This window comes from Pan paniscus, chromosome X (assembly GCF_029289425.2).
Source record: "Pan paniscus chromosome X, NHGRI_mPanPan1-v2.0_pri, whole genome shotgun sequence".
NCBI classification, from domain to species: domain Eukaryota; kingdom Metazoa; phylum Chordata; class Mammalia; order Primates; family Hominidae; genus Pan; species Pan paniscus.
The window spans coordinates 11,649,098-11,676,352 of NC_073272.2; the positions used below are offsets into that span (position 1 = coordinate 11,649,098).

At 46.5% G+C, this 27,255-nt stretch overlaps 1 protein-coding gene across 2 annotated transcripts in view; it reads left to right on the forward strand.

Moving 5' to 3' along the window:
- Positions 1-27,255, forward strand: part of SHROOM2 (shroom family member 2) — a 161,970-nt gene that overhangs the window by 59,152 nt on the left and 75,563 nt on the right. For both annotated transcript variants that reach the window (XM_034950411.3, XM_034950412.3), the window contains exon 2: positions 26,963-27,114. In XM_034950411.3, the coding sequence (XP_034806302.1) occupies positions 26,963-27,114 (152 nt within the window). The remainder of the gene's footprint in view (positions 1-26,962; positions 27,115-27,255) is intronic.

Here is a 27,255-nt window from a genome sequence, read left to right on the forward strand (position 1 = left end):
TCTGGTGGCAGTTGTAGTTTATTCATTTTTATTGCTGTGAACCTCAGTTTGTTTGGTTTTGGTTTTGGTTTTTGAGACAGGATCTTACTCTGTTGCCCAGGCTGGAGTACAGTGGCGCCATCAGGGCTCACTGTAGCCTCAAACTCCTGGGCTCAAGCCATCCTCCTGCCTCAGCCTCCCGAGTAGCTGGGACCACAGGTGCATGCCACCATGCACAGCTAATTCTTTTATTTATTATTATTATTTTTGAGACGGAGTCTCGCTCTGTCACCCAGGCTGGAGTGCAGTGGTGCGATCTCAGCTCACTGCAACCTCCGCCTCCCGGGTTCAAGTGATTCTGCTGCCTCAGCCTCCTGAGTAGCTGGGACTACAGGCACGTGCCACCACACCCAGATAATTTTTCTGTATTTTTAGTAGAGACGGCGTTTCACCGTGTTAGCCAGGATGGTCTCAATCTCCTGACCTCGTGATCCGCCTGCCTCAGCCTCTCAAACTGCTGGGATTACAGGCATGAGCCATCACACCCGGCCAATTATTTTATGTTTTATAGACGTGGGGTCTTGATATGTTGCCCAGGCCGCTCTCGAACTCCTGACCTCAGGCATGAGCCACTGCCTCCAGTCTGTGTGTTTTTCTAAAGAATTCTTAGTGGCTAAGGAAGGTTAAGACCTTCCTATAGTCTCTTTCATCTTTCCCCAGAGATGAGCCATTTTGAACATGGATTTGGCATCTGTGCTGCCTCTGAGCCCATGCTTGGCTGATCTGTGGTTGGCGTCTGCCTTCCAGAGAATTCCTTGTTTTCCCACAGTCCCTTTGCAGCTGTTTCACGGAGCACGGGGACGCATGCTGGCTGCTGCCACCAGCTCTGATGGCTATGAAGGTTTGAGACGAGTCTCATAGGTGAAATCTGGGCTCTAAGACCGCCCACCTTTTGAAAGGACAATTCAGCCACCAGAATATCATCTTCGATCTGTTGGTTTTCTCATTTTGGTTTCCAAAAGCCTTTAGCCATTGTTATTATTCCGTGCTTGTCTTGGTGTTAGCTCAGTATCCATGAAACCCGACAAACCTCTTTGTAGAATGAGGCCGGCAAACCAGTCTCATAATGTTCAACCCCAGTGAAGAGGAACTAAACCTCAAAATTGTTGTACCACAAACTCTATTGGCCTTTTATTGGTGGGGATTTTGTTTTTATTACAAGAGGGGTGACTGCTACAGTGTTGGTGGGGCATTCACTTTAGGGCCTTTCCGGCACCAGGCCGTGCCTGACGGATGAGAATGCCGTGTCATAAACAGTCTTTTGCAATGACTAACCGTGCTGGGTTGGAATGCAGTGCACACCAAAGGAAGGTAGGACTTTTAGTGGTTGTCACAATAGCTATGCGAATCCAAATATGGCTGGAAAATGTCAACATACTCTCCAGATTATCAGCTCCGACGAATGTAAGAGACATAGTGTTAGGGGGATGTCTGGATAAGTTGAACTCTAATCAGAGGGAAAAGGGGGTTGGAGGAATAATGAATGAGGGAAACACTTTTATTGGGAGAATAGCTTGCAAAACGGCCAGTTGCATAAAGTGTCCTGTCCTAAGAAGTCCTAGTGTAAGCCTCGGCCAGTCCTAAAATATGAATGAGACCTAGGACTTATTTTACGTATTGCTGTTATCCTTACTAGCACTTTTGGAGTCTGCATTCTGGTAATGCCTAAATGCTTGTGCTAAGTTACATGTGGAAACAGCTCTACACAACATTCCCTAGTCTCTTGGACACTTACAGTGTTGGCCAGTCCTTTTCTCGTGATTTTTTCCCTTTGACTTACTCGTGTTGTAACAAAGTTAGCACTTTTTTATTGTTTCTCTTTGCTTTCATCCTTTGCATCTGTGGCTGCTCACTTGCTATGCCCAGGGAAGGGGAAGATGGAGAAATAGATTATGGATATGGCACTCCAGGGCCTGTTTACCAACAACCTGAAAAGCTTATATTCTCAGCAGGTCAATACCCCCCATGTCTGAGGGCGAATGTTGTGTGGATTAACAGGCAAAACATGTTGCATAGATTTGCAGATCCACGTTTACAGATTCCCCACTGTATACTGAGGCCATCGAGGAACCTGAATTTGTGTATCCCTTGTGGCTATTGATATGTTGCTGAAGTCAAGTCAGGTATGTATTGAAAAGCATGTTCTAAGTATCTTAAGTATTTAAGTGCTACATGTCTAGAGATAAAACTCTCTTTATACGGGGATGTGAGGAGAGGAACTAGGAGGAGACTTTATCATGTGCTGATTTATGCTCTGCCAGTAATGAGCCATGCAGCCCTAAGCATGTTACCTCATATCTCTGGGATGAATAAAGTGTCTGTCCTTTGGCCAATTTTTTAGCTTCCTGAATCAGTTTATCGACAAGATGGGGACATTCAGGTGTATCTGCCAGGGTTAGGGGAAGCTCTCAATAGTAACGTATGCTGAGAACCAGCTGGTGCCCTGCGTGAGTGCAGCGCTCCATGAAGAACATTGTGTTATGAACTCCTGGGATGCCTGGATTCCCTTCCATTCATCCACTTTGTTCACCTAAAGGGCCAGAGCAAACAACCGTCCACTCAGGTAAACATTCCCACCCCAGAGCGACCGTTTGCATCCTCCAGGAGTTAACAGTACAGCTGGACTCACCCGTGAGTCTCCTGGAAGGCACTGTGTCAGAAACCAAGCATGGGAGCGCTGGGCAGCATCTCTCCTGCTTCCCTTGGTGTGGCCTATCTGGGAATCTATAGTCTGGAGCATCCCAGGGCGGCCTCCTTTGGCAGATGGTGCAGGAGTGCTGCAAGCCCTCCTGGATGCACCCAAGGACCCAGGAAGATGGGAGCGTGGATCTCTGTGCCTCAGCACAGAGGCTGGGAGGAGAGTCAGCAGGCGCCGGCTGGCAGGAGCAGTCCATGTGGGAGCTTCTGTGTACTCCCACCTCTGCTTCACCTCCTGTTGATCTCTCCTCCTTCTGCAGCACATTCTGCCCTCCTTCCCCAGACTCCTCCCCACAGTTCGCCCTGAAACAAACCTTTCCATGGGATTGATTTTAGAGGCTACCCACGTGGGACCAGTGGTGCAGCTTCCCTATGGGGGTGCTGGTGGCCTTGTGGCACTTGCTGAGCTGGGCGGGCATGGCTAGGAGTTTGAGCAGTAACCAAAGTTTCCTCTCTGTTGAGTGCTCCTGGGGTCCGTCCCTCTGGGGTGACGGCAGGCAGCTTTACACGTCGCCTTAGAGCATGTCTTTATTTGCTCCTGGATCGAGAACCTTTTGCCATCAATGTAGGGCTGAGCACCCCCACCACCACACATGCCCTGTCCAGATATCTCGCTCTGGGGTAGAAGGAGGCAGTTGTGGGAAGAAGTCTCCTCATCACATTAGCTCTAGGTAATTTCAGAGAACTTTGCCAATCTCTTCCTTAGCTTGTAGGTACAGTGAAGATAACACCAGCAGACAAGATAGGATACTCTTTCTTGAGTTTAAAAGGCATCAAAATAGTTGCATGCAATTTAGCAAGGAATGGATACATTAGATTGTATTTAAGAGAGTGCCTGTTGCTGTACAGTTTTTAACAACAGGTTGAAGCAGAGCAGGTACCTCTCAGATACTGTTTTGGTGGGGAGGATTGGGGACAGTGGTTTCCTGCTGTCACACTGGGGAGAACTGAAGGAGAGAACACTGCTGCACCTGAGCGGAGACTGACACTCTTGAGGTGAGCACCCTGAACCTTGGGTGTGTATTGTCCCTCTCATACCTGCTGGGCATCTTGGGGCCAGGCTGGGCTGCGTGGCAGCTCTGTGGGATCATTCCCGTCTGCAGCACCCGGGGGCGCTGCTCATTGTGTAGACCGAAGCCCAGCCAGCGGAGATGCCCACTTGCTGACCTTCTTACATGCCTGCTTTTCTGCTACAAGCTGTCATTTTCTTTTATTGATTGGTTGGCTGTCATTTTCTTTTATTGATTAATTGGTTGGTTGGTTGACAGGCCACATCACTGCAGCTTTGGTATAGTCACTTCTCTAATCTTTCCAAAAAGTTGCTTCAGGTTATGAAGTGAGTTAGCAGCCTGCTCCCTGGTTGCTCCATGAGAGTTCGCCCTCTCCTCACAGTTGTACAGCGGGCCAGCATTGTTGTTTGGCTTCCTGGCTCATATGCCCCTTCTCTGTGGCACCCCATGTCCTTATGAAAATGACCTAAGCCAGGCATGGTGGTGCACGCCTGTAATCCCAGCACTTTGGGAGGCCAAGGCGAGTGGATCTCTTGAGCTCAGGGAGTTCGTGACCACCCTGGGCAACATAGTGAGATCTCGTCTCTACAAAAAATACAAAAATTAGCCAGGTGTGGTGGCACACAGCTGTAGTCCCAGCTACTCAGGAGGCTGAGGTGGGGGGATCACTTGAGCCCAGGAGGTCAGTGAGCCGAGATCGTGCCACTGCACTCCAGCCTGGGCTAGCGGATAAGACTGTGTCAAAAAAAAAAAAAAAAAAAGAGAAAACAAACAGAAAAACTTGTACCCTGGTATTGATAAGTCTTAACGGGAGGGCCCCTGCCTCTCACCACAGCCTTCCGGAAGTCAGCCAGATCCCTTTGTTTCCAGCCCCTGGTAGACCAGGGTGGCCTTATGATCCCCTCTTTGTCAGTCTCATCTCTTCCTCTCTCTTTTTTTAGAGACAGAGTCTCACTCTGTCACCCAGACTGGAGTGCAGTGGCAGAAACACAGGTCACTGCAGCCTCCACCTCCTGGACACAAGTGGTCCTCCCACCTCAGCCTTCTGTGTAGCTGGGACTGCAGGCACACTCCACCAAGCCTGGCTAACGCTTTTAATTTTTGTAGAGATCGGGTCTTGCTATGTGGCCCAGGCTGGTCTTGAACTCATGACGTCAAGCAGTCCTCCTGCCTTGGCTTCTACTAAGTATTGGGATTATAGGTGTGAGCCACCATGCCTGGCCTCTTTTTTTATTTTGAGATCATTATAGCTTCAGGTGGCAATACAGAGAGATGCCATGGGTCCTGTACCCAGGTTCCCCACGTGGCAACAGTACCTTTTTTGTAATATGATGGTAACAATGTTTCAACCAGGATATTGCTTTTTTTTTTTTTTTTTTTTTTGGATAGAGTCTCATTCTGTCATCTAGGCTGGAGTGCAGTGGCGTGATCACGGCTGACTGCAGCCTCAACCTCAGCCTCCTGGGCCCAAGCAATCCTCCCACCTCAGCCTCCTGTGTAGCTGGGACCACAGGTGTGCGCCACCACACCTGACAAATTTTTTTTTTTTTTTTTTTTTTTGTAGAGATGGGGTGTTGCTGTGTTGCCCAGGCTGGTCTCAAATTCCTGGTCTCCAGTGGTCCTTCTGCCTTGGCCTCCCAAAGTGCTGGGATTTTACAGGTGTGATATTGACATAGAGACCGTCAAGACACAAGACATTTCCATCCCAAGAGGTTCCCTCACATTGCCCCTTTTAACTTCTCTCTTGCTATAAAGATATCAAGTTCAAAACTTTATTATATAGTAAAACTCTGTTAATCAATTGTTGACCGTTTAAACTGGAATTTAACTGAGAGCCAAGGATCTTCCCCAGGTGACTGAAGTCTGATGTATCCCTTCAACTTCTAGTTTTGAATTAACAGGAGTTCAGTGTATTTGGAGAGAGGCCTGTCACTCCCTTGTTCTGTTCCTTTAAAGAGTTATGGTCCAGTAGAGAGGGCACGCTCATTAAAAGCAGTCTCTCGTGAAGTGGATCAAGATGTGTTGGAATGTAAGGCATGACTGCTAGCTGCTGAGCAATTCACATACTTTGGAGGAGGTTAGTGCCCATGAAAAGGTAGATGCGGTAATCAGAAAAAACTCCAGGCTACCTCTGGGCAACATATTCGGCTAATGCTTTGATTAATTGAAACATTTAATTAACTAGATTTTTTCCCCATGCTTTGCTTTTAGGAAGGATCCTTCACTTTCTGCCTTGGCAGGGGAGTGGGGACCAAAGATATTACCCTCTGATTCCCAGACCACCTGCAGGCGTTTTCCAGCTGGGATTAGTCTAGCTCCTTGCTGGCTTTTCATGGCACCTGAAGCTTAGTTCTTATTGCCATCACCTTGAAGGTCTGCTCCGAGCTGGGTCTACCAAAGGCTTTCTCTTTCTGTTATGCCTGGTCTCCAGTGGTCCTTCTGCCTTGGCCTCCCAAAGTGCTGGGATTTTACAGGTGTGATATTGACATAGAGACCGTCAAGACGCAAGACATTTCCATCCCAAGAGGTTCCCTCACATCGCCCACTTTCCCTCTGGGATACCCAGCACACCTTATTAGTGTAAAAATTTGTATGAATTGCAATTTTAAAGACTGTCGAATTTGACCTGCAATAAAAATGATGATTGTAATTTGTCATGGCAGAATTGTAAAGCTAGAAAAGATCTTTAGGACTGAACTGATCATTTTATGGATAAGGAAACTGAGGCCCAGAAAAGGTCATTGGTTTGCTTCTAATGTGTGTTTCTATCTCTGGGGAGAGCTGGAAACATACCCTCTTTAGCCAGTGGTGCCCAGCCCACTCAAGTTGTTAACAATGGATGGATGTAGACCTACTATGTGCCTCACTCTGCATTCTCCGGTATGCAGTGGAACCAATCTAGAAAAGCCGGCATCTTTACAGCCTTGAGAGTGTGCTTCTCAGTGGGATTGTGTCCTCTTTAATAGGAAAGCCTGTTTTTATATAGATGTATTTCTTGGGTGCTGACAGACCCAGCACCACCAGCTCCTAAGCGAGCCCCAGTGTTTTCTGCTGGGGACAGGATCCAGAAGCATCCCATGGAGGGGTCGGGTACCCCAGATCCACCTGCCAGGACTCCGGGAGAGGCGTGTGTGAGCCGCCAGTGAGCCCCCAGCTGTGGAGGACTGAGGCTTCCTGATCTCCTTCTGGAACATTCAGTGGCCACACAAGCAGTTCTTTGTGCTCACTTAGTAGCCCATTTCTTGTAGCAAATGGAGGCTACATCAGTTTCGTAGGGCTGTCATAACAAAGTACCTAGCACAAAGCTTAAAGCAACAGGAACGTGTTGTCTCATAGTAAAGAGGCCTGGAGGCCAGAAGTCTGCAATCAGGGTGTCTGCAGAGCCTCTTTCTGAAGGCTCTGGGGGAAGAGCCTTCTTTGCTTTTCCTGCTTCTGTGACTCCAGGCATTCCCTGACTTGCAGATGCATCATGCCAATCTCTGCCTCCGTCTCCACATAGTTCTCCCCTGTTTATCTGTGTCCAAATTTCCCTCATCTGTTGTGGACACCGTTATTGGATTAGGGCCCTCCCTAATTCAGGATGACATCGTCTATCACCAGTTACACCTCCAACGATCCTATTTCCAAATAAGGCCACATGTACAGGTTCCAGAGGTGAGGCTTCAACATATCTTTTTGGGAGACATAATTCAGCCCCATAACAAAGGGTAATAAAATGTTTTGAGAGAGAATCTAGGTACAGAAAAGTGCTCACATGGTAGCATAGACATTGATGAATTTTCACACAGCAAATCATACTTGTGACCCCACCCAGATGAAGGAATAGAAGAGACAGTCTTAGAAAATAGATACCAAATTCCATGCCTTATGGAGAAAGCCAAGGCTCGTTAGTCTGGTTTGTGCTTTTAGGGTTAAATCAGGTATGTTGTTGACACTTCAGACCAGGTACACGTAGGGATGTGGGTATTATGCTGCAAATCACAAAGGACAGTTTCACTTTTTAACCCCAGTGGCTTCCTGAGAACTCTATTGTAAAGCGTACTGTTATAAACTAAATTGCATTTTGAATAGGAATAATTAGATTTAAGTTAGAGATTCTGCCAAAAATTGCTTTATCAGATCGGACGTGAGCAGTTACATCATAAAAAGAAGAAATGCCACTCAAACCTGTGATTGCCAGTTTAGGAGAGGCTTTGCCTCTTGGGCCATTGCTTCGTGTTCCCATTTTGGGTGCCTTGTCTATAAAGGGGAGGAAGGGGTGTCGGGATGGCTCTCTGGGTTGGATAGCGGGAGGAGACTGCAGCCCACATCTGGTTCCAGCCTCTTGTCACACTGTTGAGGGAGTGGAGCCCAGCTGAGATTGACCTGCTGAAGGCACCTGGATGGGGGTCATAGTTGCCATCCCTTTATTTTGCATTTTCTCATGTTTTAAAGCTTTGGTGCCCACCGATTCCAGCCCTGCTGTTCTTGTGAAAGTCACATACACAGAGTGACTGTCACAGCAACTCATTACTCTTCACGGTCCTGAATTTGCTTTTCTGTAAAATTGAGAAAGAAATAATTGCCTGACCTCTCATCCCATGATTGTTTTTAAGAGTGGGAATCATAGCTTGAGGGGCAGGGAGTTGAGAGCTTCTGCTGTAGTGGTGTGAGCAACACAGGATGGCCATATTTAAATTGGGATTGTACTGTGGAGAGTTATATTAAATTCATAAGGTCAGGAGAAACAGAAACACGGGAGTTGGGCCTTATTGCAGACTCCTCCTTGGTGATTTTATTTGGAGTAAATGGCACACGTAATCTTAGCATGTCTCATGTCAAAATCACGTCAAAGAATGCCACGGGTGAGTCTGCGGCAGATGTTCAGGGCATCTTTTTAAAGGAGAACCAAAAAATTAAAATTTATTTCCTTTTTAATTGTGGCTGTTTTAAACTTTGTTACTTTAAAAATTACATATGTGTAAGTGGTCCACTCTTTTTTTTTTTTAAAAAAAAAAAAAAAAAGGCATCCTCATTGTTCAACTCCTGGACACAGGGAGGGAAACATCACACACCAGGGCCTGTCGAGGAGTTGGGGGTAGAGGGATAACATTAGGAGAAATACCTAATGTAGGTGACGGGTTGATGGGTGCAGCAAAGCACCATGGCACGTGTATACCTATGTAACAAACCTGCACGTTCTGCACATGTATCCCAGAACTTAAAGTATAGTTAAAAAGAAAAAAAAAAAAAAGGCATCCTATCATATCTTGGCATCCTCGATGTCAAAATGTGGTGAAAAGGACCTTTGCCCATTGTGTTATGCATTTTAGCTCTGTTCAGAATCTGTCACTGTTACCTACGCTTATTTTGTTTTTAGAATTTGGGGGCAGAAATTTTTTTTATCTGTCATGGAAAATAGCTGATGCCCCAATTTTTGAACTCGATAAAAATCCCAAATATTCCCATATTAATCCAGATAGATAGATAGACAGATATTGCATCAGATTTTGTCCCTAAAAGGACTGAGTACAGTACAGGATGTGGAGTGAAACAAGGCTGCTACGGTTTCAGAAACAGCTTTGGAGCTGAGACTTTGCCAAGGAAAGTGGGAACTACTCTGCCCCAGGAAGAAGCGATGAACCCATCCTTGACTTGCACGACCATCGGGTGTGTCAGCCGCCTTGTCGCCGTGCTCTGCAAACTCTTGCCCACCACGAACTAGGCACACGCTTAACTCAGTGTTGTGGCAGATGGATGACTAATTCGGGTTTTAACTTGGAAAAGCAGAGGTGGGCAGATTCCACCATCCTGGCAGAAGGTTGCATACCCGCCAAAGCGCACTAAAAAGCTTCCTAAGTTACTCGGCTTTAGCTGAGGCTGAGTGCTGCTGTCTCAGAAGAATTAATTACTTTGAGTGGGAGTCATTTTTTAAAGACTTAAGAATGTTTCCTTTTTTTTTTTTTTTTTAAAGCAAAACCGAATGAACTTGGGGGAAATAAATGCTTTGCCTTTGAGAGTTGTCTGCTGGAAAAAGTCAACAAAGGGCTTCTGGGTTTTGTTCAGTGGTGTCTTGATTAGAGTAGCATAAATCTTAAGTACTTTCAGAGGAGGCTTACAAATTAGAGAATAGTTTGGCTGTTTTGGTTTGATTCTAACAAGAGTTCAGCATGGAGAAATAATACCACTGATGAGATGAGGAATGTGTTTAGCATAATAAAAAAACTACCTCCGTGTAGCCCCATTTTTCGGGCAGATGCAATTTGTGTCTTAAAGAAAAACATAAAAACAGCCAGACAGTATCATTTTTCTTTGCTTGTTCCTCAGACGCATTAATAGATTATACCCCTCAATCTATTGGGATTGAGATGTTTTATATTTTAATTACACAAGTGAACAAAGTTTTGCTGTTTAGAACTATTCTGTTGGGTGTTGGTTTTTAAGTTATAAACATTAAAGGAAAAATCATCTGGACTTATATAATGATGAGTCTTGAGAAATGTCAGTGTTTTCTGGGAAGAGTTGTTCCATTCTTCTAACTGCCTCACTGGGGATCCTGGACTGGAGCGTTTGCCCCTGGGATGCAGCGCCGGGCATCCCTGCTTCCGGGCAAGTGGCTGTGCTGTTCCTGGCCTCCGTGACTCTTCAGGCCTTTCTCTCCCAGTTGCATGGTAGCTGCTGCATCCCCACGCATCCTGTCTTTGTTTAAGACCAGAAGAAAAGGGAAAGGGCGGTACCAGACATTTCTGCCCCTTTGATTGCAGAGACAAAGGCTCTCCTCAAGCCTGCGGCTGACTTCTGCCTTTCCCCCATCCGCTGGGACCGCACATGCCACCCTGCGCTGCAAGGGGGCACGAGGCTGCTCCAGTCTCCATGGTGGATTCAGATATTAAGGAGGGCAGGGCTGATGGCTGCCAGGGATCCTCTGATATTAGTAATGGGGGAGAGAGGAGGACGTCAGTTCCAAAAGGTGCAGTCTTCTGGAGAACGTGGGACTTGAATGAAGCCCTGATAGAGAAGTCAAATTTGAAGAGGCAGAAAGAGGACACGAAGGTGACATGCTAATGAAGTCTAGGATGAAGAGAAACAGTGAGGGAACGTTGAGAACACCACCTTGGTGTGTAGGGATCCTGCATGACACTGTGGATTCTAACACAAAAATAATGCGGAAGGAATTGATGTTTATACAGAGTGGGGTGTGAGTTTCCTGCACCAGAGCATGCCAGTTGGTGGTTACACGTTTGACCTTTGGACATGATTTTGGGGGAGTGGGGATGGCCTCACCTACTTTTATTTTTTAATTAAGAATTTTTTTTTTTCAGAGACATGGAATCTTGCTCTGTCGCCCTGGCTGGAGTGCAGTGGTGCAGTCACGGCTCACTACATCCTCAAACTCCTGGTCTTAAGTGATCCTCCTGCCTCAGCCTCCAGAGTAGCTGGGACTACAGGCGCACACCACCACACCCTGCTAATGTTTAAAATTTTTTTGTAGAGATAGGGCCTCACCATGTTGCCCAGGCTGGTCTCGAACTCCTGGCCTCAAGTGATCCTCCTGCCTTGGCCTCCCAAAGTGCTGGGATTATAGGTGTGAGTCACTGTGTCCACCGTGCTTTCACTTAGTTTTAAAAGCAAAAACATTGTGAACATTTGCAGACACAGGGAGATTACCCACCCCGCCCCTGAAATTCCAAATTTTCAGCTGCATTAAACACATTGCAAAATTCGTGCATCCTGGCTGCTCATTTCCCCATGAGCAGTCACTACCCCCGACACTGGGTAGTGGCTGCTCCTTCAGAAGGGAGGACCCTGTCCCTTCACCACAATGCCCAGTGCTCAAGGCTGTAGACCCCATCCTGAGGGTGTGTGTTCTATACATGCAGCCCCTCCACTTGCAGCGGCCCCTCCCAGCCTCTGCGAGTGCTGGCGTGTGCACTCCAGGGCTTCATGTTTTCCCCGTGTTGCCTTCTTAGGCTCTGCTGCCTAGGCTGTGACAAAGGCATCCCTGAAGAGAGTTGTTCAAAAAAGAAAGATAGCCCTTGTGACGGGTGAGATCATCCATATGTTACCCAATAAAAAGTCAAAGGCTTGAGGGGCCCTTTGAGTTCACTCCAGAGAAAGGTGCAGCAGCCTCGGCTCAGTGCCCCCTAGGCCTCCCTGACGTTGCACGGTGGCAGCATTAGATTATCTCACTGAACAAGCCCCGTCCCTTTGAAATAGCAGTAGGATGGGAATGTCCATTAAAGTAAACAGCTGTGCGTTCTGAGAAGCGGGGACACTTTGTTCTAATGGCCAGCAGTTCCTTTTCCTGTTTCTTGGTTGCCTATCAGTTCTTTCAGATTGCCTTTTCACTTTGAAAATGCAAAATTAAGTAATCCCAGTTATCTCTGTTTAAGCGGGTGCTTCAGTGATGTGATGACTTGCTTTCAAAAGCTCAGTGAGGCCGCGCACGGTGGCTCATGCCTGTAATCCCAGCACTTTGGGAGGCCAAGGCAGGTGGATCACCTGAGGTCAAGAGTTCGAGACCAGCTTGGCCAACATGGTGAAACCCCGTGTCTACTAAAAATACAAAAACAATTAGCCAGGTGTGGTGGTGGGCACCTGTAATCCCAGCTACTTGGGAGGCTGAGGCAGAAAAATCGCTTGAACCCAGGAGGCGGAGGTTGCAGTGAGCTGAGACCGTGCCACTGCACTCCAGCCTGGGTGACAAGAGCAATACTCTGTCTCAAAAACAGATAAAAAAGCTGAGTGAGAAGGGGTGAGGATCTGGGCAGGTCTGTGTTCTGTGTTGGCTGGAAGCCTGCTGGGGGTGCTTTGACTAGACAATTCTTGATACTTCTAAGATGGACTTGAGGCCGGGCGCGGTGGCTCATGCCTATAATCCCAGCATTTTGGCAGGCTGAGGTGGGTGGATCACCTGAGGTCGGGAGTTCAAGACCAGCCTGGCCAACATGGTGAAACCTTGTCTCTACTGAAAATACAAAGATTAGCTGGGCGTGGTGGCAAGCACCTGTCATCTCAGCTACTCGGGAGGCTGAGGCAGGGAGAATTGCTTGAACCTGGGAGATGGAGGTTGCAGTGAGCTGAGATTGCGCCACTGTACTCCAGCCTGAGCAACAGAGCAAGACTCCGTTGATGGACTTGAAAGACCAGGAATATGGTACAGGTTTTGTTTTTTCCTCCTGTAGTGCTAAGATGAAAGCAGGGCTTTAGACAGAACGTCGCTTATGTTCGATGATTCTTTTTCTCTCTGTTCATCCTCTCCAGAAACACTGCCTATTGCATTGCGACCAGCTTTTGTATAGGAAGGGAAGAAACAGATATCATTTGGGTTTTGTCATCAGTGAGATGCTAGTCTTGTTGTGGGATGAGAAGCATAAGCTGGTAACTGTCAGCAGGGTTAGGAGCAGATAGTGGCCATGTGCTCCAGGCACTAGGGAGGCTGGGAGATGTACAGAGTCCCTTGGTGGAGACGGTGGGGTTCAAGATGGCGTCCTGAGGGCTGAATGTGGGCGAGCTGGGCAGAGTGTGTGCACAGCAGCGATGGGGGTGCATGGTGTTTCCAGAGGGGAGCCAGTAAACAAAGCTCTGCAGGCAAGAAAGACCACTTTCTCTAGGGAGGAAGGACAAAGGGCCTGTTGTTGCGGGTGTGTGATGTTTGGGCAGGGTGGGGATGGTGTCCAGAACAGCAAGGCTTGTTTTACATGGTGGTGAGTAGGACTTGATTAAATGCAGTGCCTCCCTCCCTCCTCCCACCTGATCAAACTGCTCTTTTGCGTTGCTGCTAGAGGCGAGAGAGAAGATGATTTGCGTTAGGAAGACGGCTGCCTGTTTCCTGCCGTGGTAAATGGGTTTTACAGGGCAGGAGTTTAAAGCGTGACTGTAGAGGTGCCTTGGTTTTGTTTTACTGTTCCACATGAGCCATGGGTGACCATTTCTAATACGTTATCCTCTCTCTGGAATATTGGTGGTTCTCCCCTGGGGGCAATTTTGTCCTCCAGGAGACGTGGTAACATCTGGAAGCATTTGAATTGGTCACAACTTGGGGCAGGAGGGTGCCACTGGCTTCTAGTGGGTAGAGGCCAGGGATGCTGCTGAGTCCCCTGCAATACCCAGGGCAGCCCTCACGACAAAGAATGATCCGGCCCCAAATGTCAATAGTGCTGAGGTGGAGGAGCGTGGTTTGGAGTGTCCTATTGTTTATCCATGTTTTATCTATTGGACATTTGGGTAAAATAGCCCATTTGTAGTTCTTACAGATGGTCCTGGTATGCACATTCTTCTGTGGGTCTTTTGGTTAACATACATGCACATCACTGAGTCACTCGGTCTGTTTTCCCAGTCATGTCAATTTTTTTTTTGAGACAGGGTCTCACTCTGTCACCCAGGCTGCAGTGTAGTGGCGTGATTTTGGCTCACTGCAACCTCCACCTCCTGGGTTCAAGCAATTCTCTTGCCTTAGCCTCCTGAGTAGCTGGGATTATAGGCATGTGCCACCATGTCTGGCTAATTTTTGTATTTTTAGTAGAGATGGGGTTTCACCATGTTGCCCAAGCTGGTCTTGAACTCCTGACCTCAAGTGATCCGCCCACCTTGGCCTCCCAAAGTGCTGGGATTACAGACATGAGCCACCGTGTCTGGCCACTCATATCAATTTTGGTATTCACCCCGTATTCAGGAGTTGAAGGTGTAGGAAGCAGCGCAAATGGACGTTGACAGACGAGTGGATAAAGAGAATGGAGAGTGTACATACAGTGGAATATTGCTCAGCCTCAAAATGGAAGGAAATCCAGTTACCGTAACCACATGGATGAACCTTGAGTCCATGATGTTAGCTGAAATAAGCCAGTCCTACAAGGGCAGATACTGTATGATTCTACCTATGTGACATATCTGGAATAGTCAAATTCACAGAGGCAGGAATAAAATGCAGGTTGCCAGAGGCAATGGGGGATTGTTCGTTGGGTACTGTTGTGGTTTTGCAAGTTCTAGAGATCTCTTACACAACAGTGCGATTATAGTTAATGCTACTGAACTCCATGCAGTTAAAATGGTTAAGAGAATACATTTGATATTATGATGCTGTTGTTGTTAGAGATAGGGTCTCTCTCTGTCCCCCAGGCTGGAGTGTAGTTGTACGATTATAACTCACGGTAGCCTTGAACTCCTGGGCTCAAGTGGTCCTCCTGCCTCAGCCTCCCAGGTAGCTGAGATTACAGGCATGTGCCACTGTGCCTGACTAACTTTAAAAACAAAATCATAGAAACTTGGTTTCATTGTGTTGCCCAGGCTGGTCTCAAAACTCCTAGTCTCAAGTGATCCTCCTCCATTGGCCTCCCAAAGCACTGGGATTACAGATGTGAGCCACCATGCCCGGCATATATAATGTGTTTTTTAATACCACTTAAGCTCTGATTTCCTCGTGTTATGATGAAAACGGATACTTTGTCACTGTCCCTGAGAGTGGAGCAGCATAGCCTAGGTTCCACTGGCAGTTTGGACATGAAGAAATTATAACAACAGCAGAATAAGTTGTAACTGTACTTGTAGCATACTTTAGAGTTTGCAACATATTTTCATAATTGTTTCACTGTTATCCTCCTGGTCGTCCTAGGATGTAAGACAACTAGCTCTTACCACCATTTTTGGGGTGATAAAACCAAGAGTAGGAAGCATTTGTCCAAATTGTGTACTTAAGTGGCAGAGGCAGGTCTTCAGTACCAGATCATTCCTCATCTTTTGAAACGCTCCGTGCCCCCACCCTCTGATGTGATTATTCCCTCCTGTCTGCCACCAGGGGATCCTGTGCATGTCTGTCACTGCACTTGCCTCATGGGATTTGTATCAGCCAGGATCTAGTTAGGAGACGGAAGCCACACAGTAGTTGGAACAGGAGTGCTTCATAGGAAGCGGGATTTCGTGGACTGACCAAATCCCACCATGCCCCCGTGCTTACGGCTTTTCTGTTTACAGAAGCAAGGTTGAACAGTTGCACAGAGATCGTGTACATGCAAAGCTCAAAATATTTACATTACGGCTCTTTGTGAAAAAGTTTGCTCACCCCTAATGTAAAGAACTATTAACTTGTGGCAGTTTATTATCTATTATCGACGAATTATTAACTAGTAGCTACTATAGGTAAGGAGAACTCTAAAGAATACGAGAATAGCAGATAGAGGGAGTGGTCACTCCCTCCAGGGCTGGGGCACAGAGTACCTGAGGAAGGAATAAATTTGGAACTATTCTCCCCACCCCCTCCAAAGCTGAGATTCGAATCTCGATGGAGGATGGCTCACTAGGTAGTGGAGAAAGTCGCTGAGGGCCACCACTGGCTGGAGAGTAGGGAGCCACCCCCGGCGTGCCAGTGAAGCTCACTAGGAAGCTGGCTGGGGGTGTCTGTGGGACTCGGTGGAAAGCCACCGAGGAATTGTCTCTAAAAGTCGCTGGGAAGCTGCCCGCCAGAGCACCGGTGGAACTTGCTAGGAAGCCGCCCTTGGAGCTTAGTGCCACTGTGGGTGCCACATGACTGCCAGGTCCCACTGGAGCAGGCAGGGAGGAAAGCTCACTGGAATGATGAAGGCAAGCCCTTTCCACCACCCACGTGCCTCCACCGCCCTCTGCTGATGGTGCTCACCAGGTGCCAGCACTGGAGAAACGCCCACAGGGTCCTGCTCCAGGATCACCATGTGGGCAGTGAAGGTGCATTTGGGATGCAGAGGCAATGCATTGCTAACTGGCAATGTTGCAACAGGTTGTCTTCAGAGCTGCACTGTAAATTCCTCTGACACACGATGGTGTTCCAGAAATCCTCCCTGAACGTTGCTCTCCATTAACCATCTCTTAGGTGGATCTCGGCCTGTGCTCTGTGAAATTCAGGGCTGACATGATGGTCAGGATTTGGCCAAGTCCTGAGGCCCCAGGACCTTTGCCACATGTGGAGAGGTGGCACACACCTTTGGGCTCTATGCTGCCCTCCCTCCAAGAAGACCGTCACCCCTTGCCACAGAACGCACACTCTTCTTCCGGTCCCGTCCATTTGGCCTGCATTCTGACGCTGCAGCTCTCACCTGCCCGGGGCACATTCCACCCCTGCCCGTTTCTCCCAGTCACTCCTGGGACAGTCAGCTTGCCTTCCATTGCTCTGTAGAAATGCTGTCTGCCAACTCAGTCTCCACCACCTCCAGATCTTCACTTCATCTCCCTCCACATTTTTGGGAGCCACATGCCCCCTTTTCACCTAGCCGATCACCCAGCCGTAGGCTTTCTGTCATGACACTCCCTTGGCCTGTGTGTCCGTTAGCATGGCTTTGTCACCTGGTGCAGCCATGTCCTCGTCCTCATCCCCTCCTCATGCCTCATCCTCGCGCCTCTCCTTGCCATGGGGCCTCGTGCGGTGCAGCCCTCATTTTAGGGAGAGATGAAACAAGGGCTAGACCTTTGTGGACTAAATACCTCCTTGAGTATCTAGTTCCAAAACACACGAGGAGGGTTTTGGTTTATTTTGTTAGTGTTATTTATTATTTTTTTTTTGGGGGGGGGTATATATTTCTTAAGAGATGAGTGTCTCACTATGTTACCCAGACAGGAGTGCAGTAGCTCTTCACAAGCGTGGGCATAGCACACTGCAGCCTCCAACTCCTAGGCTCAGGTGATCCCACCGTAGCCTCCTGAGGAGCTTTTTTGTATTGTATTATCATTTTTCTTGCTTTCTTACTAATTTTGTCAACTATGAGGAAAGGAATTTTTTCTTTCCTAATAGAGATTTTATTGATACTTTGGAAGATCAATACAAAGCTGTTTCAATGTGTATCCTGTTGTTAATGTCCTTACAGAAAATCTAAAGAGCTGTGTCATTGGATTCTTTTCCAGGTACTCCAGCGACTTTCTAGCTGAAAACTTGGAGGCGAATTTTCCTTAAAAGGCCAGGAATTAGGATTTTTTGAAGTCTCAGCACCTTTGGGTGGTGGTTTCCATCTTTAGGAGCACGAGTCTGTCTCCAGGCGAAACTTCAGTGTAGATGCATGTTCTCAGGATATTTCACAACTTGCTGCCTTGCTGGATGGGTCACATTTCCTTCCCCTAGCGCCGGTACCTTCAGATGTTGACGAGCTGTCACATCAGAAGTCACAGTCACTCACCGTTATCAGCAACACTGCATACTCAAGTTTTCAGCCTTTCATAGCACATTAACAGAGCGATTAGGAAAACCGACTGCCACGACCAGAAGACTTTCAGGGTGCATGCCTCTCTGATAGGGAGAGCCAGGATCAAGGAGTCCTTTTCCTTCCGAAACAGTTCTACTAAAAAACAACCCATGGGCTCACACCTATAATACCAACACTTTGGGAGACCAAAGCAGGAGGTCAAGGTAGTAGGATTGCTTGAGGCCTGGAGATTGAGACCAGCCTGAGCAACATGCTGAGACCTCGTCTCTACAAAAAATAAAAATAAGTAAATAAAAAATTAGCCAGGTGTGGTGACACGTGCCTGTAGTCCCACCTTCTTGGGAGGCTGAGGCAGGAGGATCGCTTGAGCCTGGGAGTTCGAGGCTGCAGTGAGCTGTGATCGCACCACTGCACTCCAGCCTGTGCAACAGAGCGAGACCCAGTCTCAAAAACAAAAAGCAAACCTATGAGTATAAGTAATTTAAGCTGCTCAAGACATATTAAAGGCCTGACCATGACTGCAAATTGCTAGTCAGTATGCTTTGTGCTGTAGGATATGAAAACTGTCCACCCAGCCTGGCACCCAAGACAGTCAAAGCCTCTCATAAAATATATACCAAAAAACAACTAGCAAATGATTTCACCTCTTTTAAAAAAAGCATTTATGCTTAAAACATGGAATTAGGTGGGATTCTCTCCTTAAAAATGTTTACAGAACTACTAAAAAACTTGCATTTACAAAACAGTTGCTGAAAGTATTCCCCTGGCATATATGGGAAGGGAGACAGGGGCCGCTGAGCAGTGTATGATAGTAATCAGGTTTCTTTCCCTCCTGCTTCCTGGGAGCCTGGACTCTACTTGCATTTAGACTCCGCTTCCTGCAGGTCAATCTTCAGGTTCCTGCTGAGCCACTTCAGCCCATTTGCCCTTTGCTCCCCCTTTTCTCTTTTGTGCTTTTTTTCCCTAAGGATTTATCCTTTCCTGCTGCCTTTTTTTTTCTTTTTTTTTTTTTGAGTTGGAGTCTCGCTGTGTTGCCCAGGCTGGAGTGCAGTGGCTCCATCTCGGCTCACTGCAAGCTCTGCCTCCCAGGTTCACACTATTCTCCTGTCTCAGCCTCCCGAGTAGCTGGGACTACAGGTGCCCGCCACCACACCTGGATAATTTTTTGTATTTTTAGTAGAGATGGGGTTTCACTATGTTAGCCAGGATGGTCTCGATCTCCTGACCTCATGATTCGCCCACCTCACCCTCCCAAAGTGCTGAGATTACAAGCGTGAGCCACCGCGCCTGGCCTCCTGCTGCCTTTTTGGGCTTCATTTCCACTTCTGCAGAAGCAGGTTGAGCCGACAGCCTGGCGGACCTCTGGGCTGTGCCTTGGCCACCCCTGGGGCTGACCTGACCTTCCCCTTGGGCATCTTGGCGGTGCCTGGTGCCTGCTGCCCAAAAGCCTTATGAATCTGGATGCGCCACAACTCCCTTCCCTGCCCTGGCCTCTGGGACCACAGCAGGGGCCAGGAATTTTTTTTTTTTTTTTTTTTTTTTTTTTTTTTTTTTTTTTAAGTCTCAACACATTTGGGTGGGGATTTCCATCTTCTAGGGGCTTCCCTGTTATCGGAGCACAAGTCTGTCTCACAGAGAACCTTCAGTGTGGACAAGGTGTTCTCATTTATTTCCCAACGTGTCTCTTTCCTGGATGAGTCAGGTTTCCTTTCTGAAGACGCCGAGCTCAATAAATTAAGCAGACTGAGAGGTGACTTCAGTGCTTGTCCTCATCATGCAGATATTTTATCTCTGGAAAGCGAAGCATTGTTGAGGTGGTCAGAATTGATCAATTGCAGGTGTGACTCATAGCCCTTGAAATATGATATTGGACTTTAAAAAAAACTGCTTTTTCTCCTCTCATTTTGATTTCTGGTCACTATGATTTTCCAAATCCCTCAAGCTGAAAACCCTGCGGCAGGTGACATGTCCAGATCTTCCTTCCCAGCCTCTGGAGTTGGTGCATTACTCCCGTGATTTTTCTCTGCCTCTTTCCCCAGGGGTTCTGCAGAGATGTAGGGGTAGTGCCCATCAGGGTCGTTGTCCTTGACGTTTTATTCTTATTGCCAAATAAATTCATTTGTGTGTGACTATAAGACGAGTCTTCCAGAAGCAGCTGCTGTAGTGATGAGTTCACTCCTCCACTGCCATGGCTGCCTTCGCTGGGCCCCCACTGCCTGCAGGACAGCGTCCAGATTCCCATTCCAGGGCGGGGTCCTCGTCTTCCCCCACATCGGCCCTATGTTCAGACACTCCCCTGCACACACACTCATGCCTCAGGCCTCCTGCCTCCACGCCCTTCTTCACGGGGAAGCCTCTGCGGAAGGCCTTCCCAGCCTTTTCTAGTTGCCGTTTCTATTTGGAGGCCTTCTTATCTCCACCCGAGACAGAGGGTCACATCCCCCTCATGCTGCCACTGCAGGGACCCCATTCTTTTCAGCGTGAGCCTGCTCCCCCACTGCACTCAGGATGCCCTTGCCCTCATGGGACTTCATTTGGATTGTCTCTTCAACGAAGTATCAACAACTATGTTCCATAAAAGGCTTTGATTAACTGTTTTTTTCCTGCTGTTCCTAGAGAAAACATTTCCATGAGAACAATGAGGCACTCTGCACGTTAGGAGACGTTGAACTCTAATCAGGGCCATAAGAGTGAGTTTCCATACAGAATATCAGTTAATAACTAAAACAACAGTATTTGCCCGGGTGTGTGGACTTGGTGCTTTGGGTCTGTGAGTGCCCATAGCGTGGCACCTGGGCCGGCATCATCGTGGGTCGGGGATGATTGACTTCCTAGCTTTTTGTAGAGGGACTTTTTGAGGTTAGAGCAAGTGAGAGCAAAGATTTTTCCTAAGTACTACAGGACAGAACTTCCTCATTTGTGGCTCTGGCACTCCACAGACATTAAGCGGCTGTCACTAATCGGTGCAGTGCCAAGTGCTTCCTTACCTTGTAGACCTGGGACTGTGACAAAATGAGCATCATTGTGATGCTATCACGCATGCGGCACCTTCCCTAAGGTGCCTAATTAAGCCCAATTAATTCTACTGAACTTGAGAAGTTCAATGGGGCAAAGAGAATAGAATGGAGGTTTTCAAAGCTGCTGCTGCTTTTCTGACTCCTTTTCCCCATAGCGCCATAAACATGTAGAGGTACTTTATCTGGACAAGGAAGCCAGGGGAAAAAATGAAGACTTTTATCTCCCAAACCAAAACACATTTTTGCTGGGAAATGTAGGTGGAGTGTGGTGGGGGAAGGCTGATGGATGCTGTGGAATGCGTCCTTCATATCTAGAGGGGAAGCTTTAGGAATCTTTGCAGATGAGAAGAAACAGCATCATGTTGTCCTTTGCAGTGAAGTCAGAGCAACTGACAGCGCTTTCTGAGAGTCTTTCAGGACTTGCTTACACACGTGCTTGTGGGAATGAGACACATTCCCACCGAAAACCCCACCCTGTCACCACTGAGTCAGACACAGAACTGTGTCACCCTGAAGAAGTGCTGCTTCAAAAGCTGTCCCAAGACCCTGCAAGCCATTAGTCTTTATGGTTTTGCCTAAAGATTTTCCTGTGATACTTAAATTCAAACATGTCATTGTGGAGAGAAGGACACAACTTCATTTATTTTTATTTTTATTTTTATTTTTTTTATTTTTTTATTTTTTTAGATGAAGTCTCACGCTGTCGCCCAGGCTGGAGTGCAGTGGCGCGATCTCAGCCCACTGCAACCTCCACCTTCCGGGTTCAAGCGACTCTCCTGACTCAGTCTCCTGGGTAGCTGGGATTACGGGAGCGTGCCACCAAGCCCAGCCAATTTTTGTATTTTTAGTAGAGATGGAGTTTCATCATCTTGGTCAGGTTGGTCTCGAACTCCTGACCTCGTGATCCACCCACCTCAGCCTCGCAAAGTGCTAGGATTACAAGCGTGAGCCACCGTGCCCGGCCTTTTATTTTTATTTTTTTGAGACAGGGTCTCACTCTGTCACCCAGGCTAGAGTGGGGTGGCATGATAACGGCTCACTGCAGCCTCAACCTTCTGGGCTCAAGTGATCCTGCTGCCTTAGCTTCCCAAGTACCTGGGTGCCTCCTGAGTAGCTGGGTGCCACCATATCTGGCTAATTTTTTACCCTTTTTTTTTTTTTTTTTTTGTAGAGACAGGATTTCTTTTGTTATATTACCCAGGCTAGTCTCGAACTCCTGGACTTAAGCGATCCTTCCACCTTGGCCTCCCAAAGTGGTGGGATTCCAGGCATGAGCCACTGCTCTCAGCCCTAGCCACAATTTTAAAGTTCACTATATATCACTCTTATACTGGGTCAAAATAGTTTCCTTGATTTTATTTTAATTTTTTTAATTTTAATTTTTCAAGACAGAGTCTCACTTTGTCGCCCAGGCTGGAGTGCAGTGGCATGATATTGGCTCACTGTAACCTCCACCTCTCAGGAGCAAGCAATTCTCATGCCTCAGCTTCCCAAGTAGCTGGGATTACAGGCATGCGCCACCATGCCCAGCTAGTTTTTGTTTGTATTTTTAGTAGAGACAGGGTTTCACCATGTTGGCCAGGCTGGTCTTGAACTCCTCACCTCAGGTAATCCGCCTGCCTTGGCCTCCCAAAGTGCTGGGATTACAGGCATGAGCCACTGCACCCAGCCCCTTGTTTTTAGATATTGAGGAATGCATAACTTTTTATTATGGTAAAATATACATAATATGAAACTTATCTTCTTAATAATTTTCAAGTGTGCTGTTCAGTGATGTGTTAAGTACATTACATTGTTGTCCAACCATCACCACTGTCCATTTTCAGAACTTGTCATCTTCCCAAACTGAACCTCTCTGCCTATTAAACACTAACTTGCCATTCCCTCCTCTCCCCAGCCCCTGGTAATCACCATTCCACTTTCTCTGTCTATCCTTTTGATGACTCAGGTACCTCAATTCAATCGTATAGTGTTTCTCCATTTTTGACTGGTTTATTTCACTTAGCATAATGTCCTCAAGGTTCATCCATGTTGTTGCCTGTGTCAGAGTTTCTCTCCTTTTTTAAGGCTGAATAATATTCCCATTATATGTGTATGTATATGCCATATTTTATTTATCCATTCACCTGTTGATTGACATTTGGGTTGTTTTCACCTAGAACTCATAATTGTTTAAAGGCAAAAACAAAATAAGGCTCTGTCCTTTGAAATTTATTTTTTATTGTTGTTGTTTTTTAATGCAAATTTATGAATAAAGTATCAAGGTTTTCTGTTTTAATTTTTGTGAGTACGCAGTAGGTGTATCGATGTCCTTAGAAATTTGTGATGATAGAATTATACTTTGTAAATGTGCATTTTTGCTCATGTTTGTAACCCCAGCACTTTGCGAGGCCAAGGCAAGTGGATGGCTTGAGCTCAGGAGTTAGAGACCAGCTTGAGCAACATAGGGAGACCCCCATCTCTACAAAAAAAAATAAAAAATAAAAATTAGCTGGGGGTGGTGTTGCATGCCTGTAGTACCAGCTATTCGGGAGACTGAGATGGGAGAATTGCTTGAGACCGGGAGGTACAGGCTGTGGTGGGCCGTGATCACGCCATTACACTCCAGCTTGGATGACAGAATGCGACCCTGTCTCCAAAAACACAGTGCATTTTTGGACACTTCAAAATACAGGCTCAATTAGTTTTCTAAGCAGTTACTTCATCAGCATGTGACTGGTATTATTATTCTCATAATTCTGTTACTTTAGTCAATATTTTTATGCTTTACTTTACTATGTAAAATGTTGGATTCTTCCCCTTAGTAATTGTCTATGCTTTTCTTCAGACTCATTAAAGGTATAAATTAAATTCTGAGTTTTACACCATGTTTCCTTTGGCAGTGGAATTAAAATTGGGAAAAATCATCTATATTCATAGAGATTAATGGTGAAGTCTCTTAAATTAGATACATGTCTATAAATATATATTAATTGTTTTCTTTTGCTGCTTTACTCTGGAGCAAATTTTCCAAAATTGTAACATGAAGTACAGTTTAGAGGAGAAACATCTACTATCAGAATGTACTTAAAGAGGCCAATCTTTTCACCTCTTTGTAGTAAATTGGATGTTTACATTGTCATGAGGGTATCTCTCTTGGAAGAAAGAAATTATTCTTTATTCTGAGGTCAGTTATAGACAGTTTCAGCTAAAAATTATGAGGAACTGATTTGTTATGTCTAAAACTTTGAGTTGAGTTTTTGATATTTGACTTGTTTTGTATATTCGTGACTATAATTAATAGCATCTGCATGGCAGGTAAGCTATGTTATCCATTGTGAATACAAGGAAGTGAGGAAAAAGAGACCAGAAGTCTTAGGGCCCGGAGTTGGCAGCCCTGGATATAACACGTGGATAGAAAAAAACTTCTGCGGTCTTTCAACAAGGTGGAATTCCCGACAGGCAAGAAACGCCACTAAAGACCCGAAGTCTCCAAAACAAAAGACCAGCTCCAGGATGCCAAGATCTTCCTTGGAATCCCTGGACCCCCAGATGTCTGTAACTTGCCTCCTTATACACACCTCATTTTTACTGTCTTTCCCACCCTGCCTGGATACTCTTATTTGGTTCAAGGGGGAATAGAAATAAGCAAAGTCAGCCACATCAACACTTAGGCTTTCTAGCATCGAAATACAGATGTGCGGGGGTCATTCCAGCCACAGCACTTAGCAGTGACCTAGAGAAACAGATAGCGCCCTTCATCTCTGATCCATCCTCCTGAGGCACAGCCCTGGAAGAAGCCTTTCCTCTGTGAAGAAACCTGGGGGGAGGGTTGCTCCAGATCCCCAGCCTCCTGGCTGGCCCCTTGGTCTCCCTCTTGGGGCATGTCGAAACCCAGTCTCCCCCAGGTATCGCCTGCCTTTTGCTATCCCTTGGCTGTGTGTGCAACCTTAGTGGGTGGAAGCTTATTTACAGTCTGTAAAGACATCAGGATAAAATCGTCTAGAACTTTTGAAACCAGTTGGTGACTGAAAAAATTGCTGCATATTTTTGTTAGGAGTGGTTTTTAAATTTTGTTTATGGTATTGACTAGCAGTGAATAATTGCTTTATTCACAAAAGTTCACTTGTCCTCAGATCTAGGTGGAGATTTCAGGAAAATATGCAGCTTCAGAATTGAGGCATTGTAAGTTACTTAGCACCTAGCTTCTCCTGACCCCCCACCCCAAGAAGTAAGCTTGAATCCAAAACACTTAGCTTTTCAACTGCCAGAAGAATGGACGGCATTAGCTTCAGGCTCACTCTTGGAAGTTGTTCTTGGGTTAGCCATGACATGCAGCTGGCTGCTAGTGAATTCAAAGGCTGTATGCTGATGTGCTTGTAACCAGTGATTTCTTCTCACTGGTTTTCCTAGCAGTTTATAAAGCTTTTTGGTGTAAAACAGTTGGCAAACCATTTTTGGAACAAGCCCAGTAGTAAATATTTTTGGCTTTGTGGGCCAAGCGACTCAATTCTGCCCTGTAGCAATATGTAAACCAATGGGTGTGACTGTATTACACTAAAACTTTGGGGGGTGGGAGGGGGAAAGAAAGCTGGCTGGATTGGCTCACTGGCCACAGTGTGCCAGAAAATGGACAGATTAACTGGAATGAATTGCTGTTGAGTTCTACTTTACTGTATAGGAAAATCTAGGTTAATAAAAGTTACAGAATGTAGGCCGCGCACGGTGGCTCACGCCTCTAATCCCAGCACTCTGGGAGGCCGAGGCGGGTGGATCACGAGGTCAGAGGAGTTCAAGACCAGCCTGGCCAATGGGGTGAAACCCTGTCTCTACTAAAAATACAAAAATTAGCTGGACGTGGTAGCGTGTGCCTGTAATCCCAGCTACTCAGGAGGCTGAGGCAGGAGAATTGCTTGAACCGGGAGGCAGAGGTTGCAGTAAGCCGAGATCGCACCACTGCAGTGCAGCCTGGGTGACAGAGCGAGACTCTGTCTCAAAAAAAAGAAAAAAGGGAAAAAAGGCTGTAGAATGGATGGCATTCAAGCTGTTACAGAGTCAGTCAATACACATTGGGAGGATACTGTGTTTAGCACTGATTAGTGAATATCTTAACATACACAGCATGGTATAATAATCGGATTAGGGCTATGACAAAAAACAGATACGTGTTAGCAAGGATATGGAGAAATTGGAACCTTCATACACCGATGGTGGGAATGTAAAATGGTATAGCTGCTGTAGAAAACAGCCTGGAAGCTCCTCAGGTTGTTAAATGTAGTTATCATAGGGCGCAGCAGTTCCACTTTATAATAGCCAAAAGTAGACACTGATGAATAGATAAAATGCGGTCTGTCCATACAAGTGAATGTTACTCAACCATAAAAAGAAATGAAGTACTGCTACATGCTACAACGTAGATGAACTTAGAAAGCATCGTGCTAAGTGAGAGAAGCCAGACCCAAGAGGCCACATATTGTATGACTCCATTTATGTGAACTGTCTAGGACAGGCAAATTCATGGACACAGAAAGTACATTTGTGGTTGCCAGAGGCTGAAGGGATTGGAAACTGAGTAGTAATGAGCACAAGGTTTCTTTCGGGGTTAGGGGAAATGCCCTAATATTGATGGTGGTGATGGTTGTACAACTCTGAAAATACTAAAAGCCATGCTTTATTTGAGTGAATATATGGTATTTGAATTATATTTCTATAAAGCTATTACAAAAACAGTCTAGTTCCAGGATTAATGTATGAGAAATAATAAGTACTTTAAAATGGTCAAAAATTATTGTCTGGTTAAAGGAGATCTAGAAAATGAATCAGTATCTTCAGGTCCCCTGTTTTCCATTGTGTGTGTTCTCAAGCTTTCCCATTCCCTGGATAAACAGGAGTCGTGTCCAGGGAAGGCAGGCCAGGGTGAGGGGTATAGTGCATCCCTGATCCCCTGAGTGGTAATAAGGTCAGCCCCCAGGGCCCATTCCCGCCAAGTGTGAGGTATGTCTGCTGCGTTCCGAGGACCTGCTCTGCCTCAGGAATTGCTGCTCGTGGAAGGCTCATGGAACATGCTTCTCTGTTACAGATTGAAGAGGGCAGTAAAGCCGCGGCGGTCGACAAGTTACTGGCTGGAGATGAGATCGTCGGCATCAATGACATTGGTCTCTCAGGGTTTAGACAGGAAGCGATTTGCCTGGTGAAGGGGTCCCATAAGACCCTGAAGCTGGTCGTCAAAAGGTAAGATCTGAGCTTCCTCCCACATTTACCACGACACACAGGAGTGAGTGGAACATCAAAGTGGGAAGCCAGTTGTCCTGCCCACATCACTACAGAGATCTCGATTGGGACATGCACTTAGAGTTATATGTCTCGGCCAAG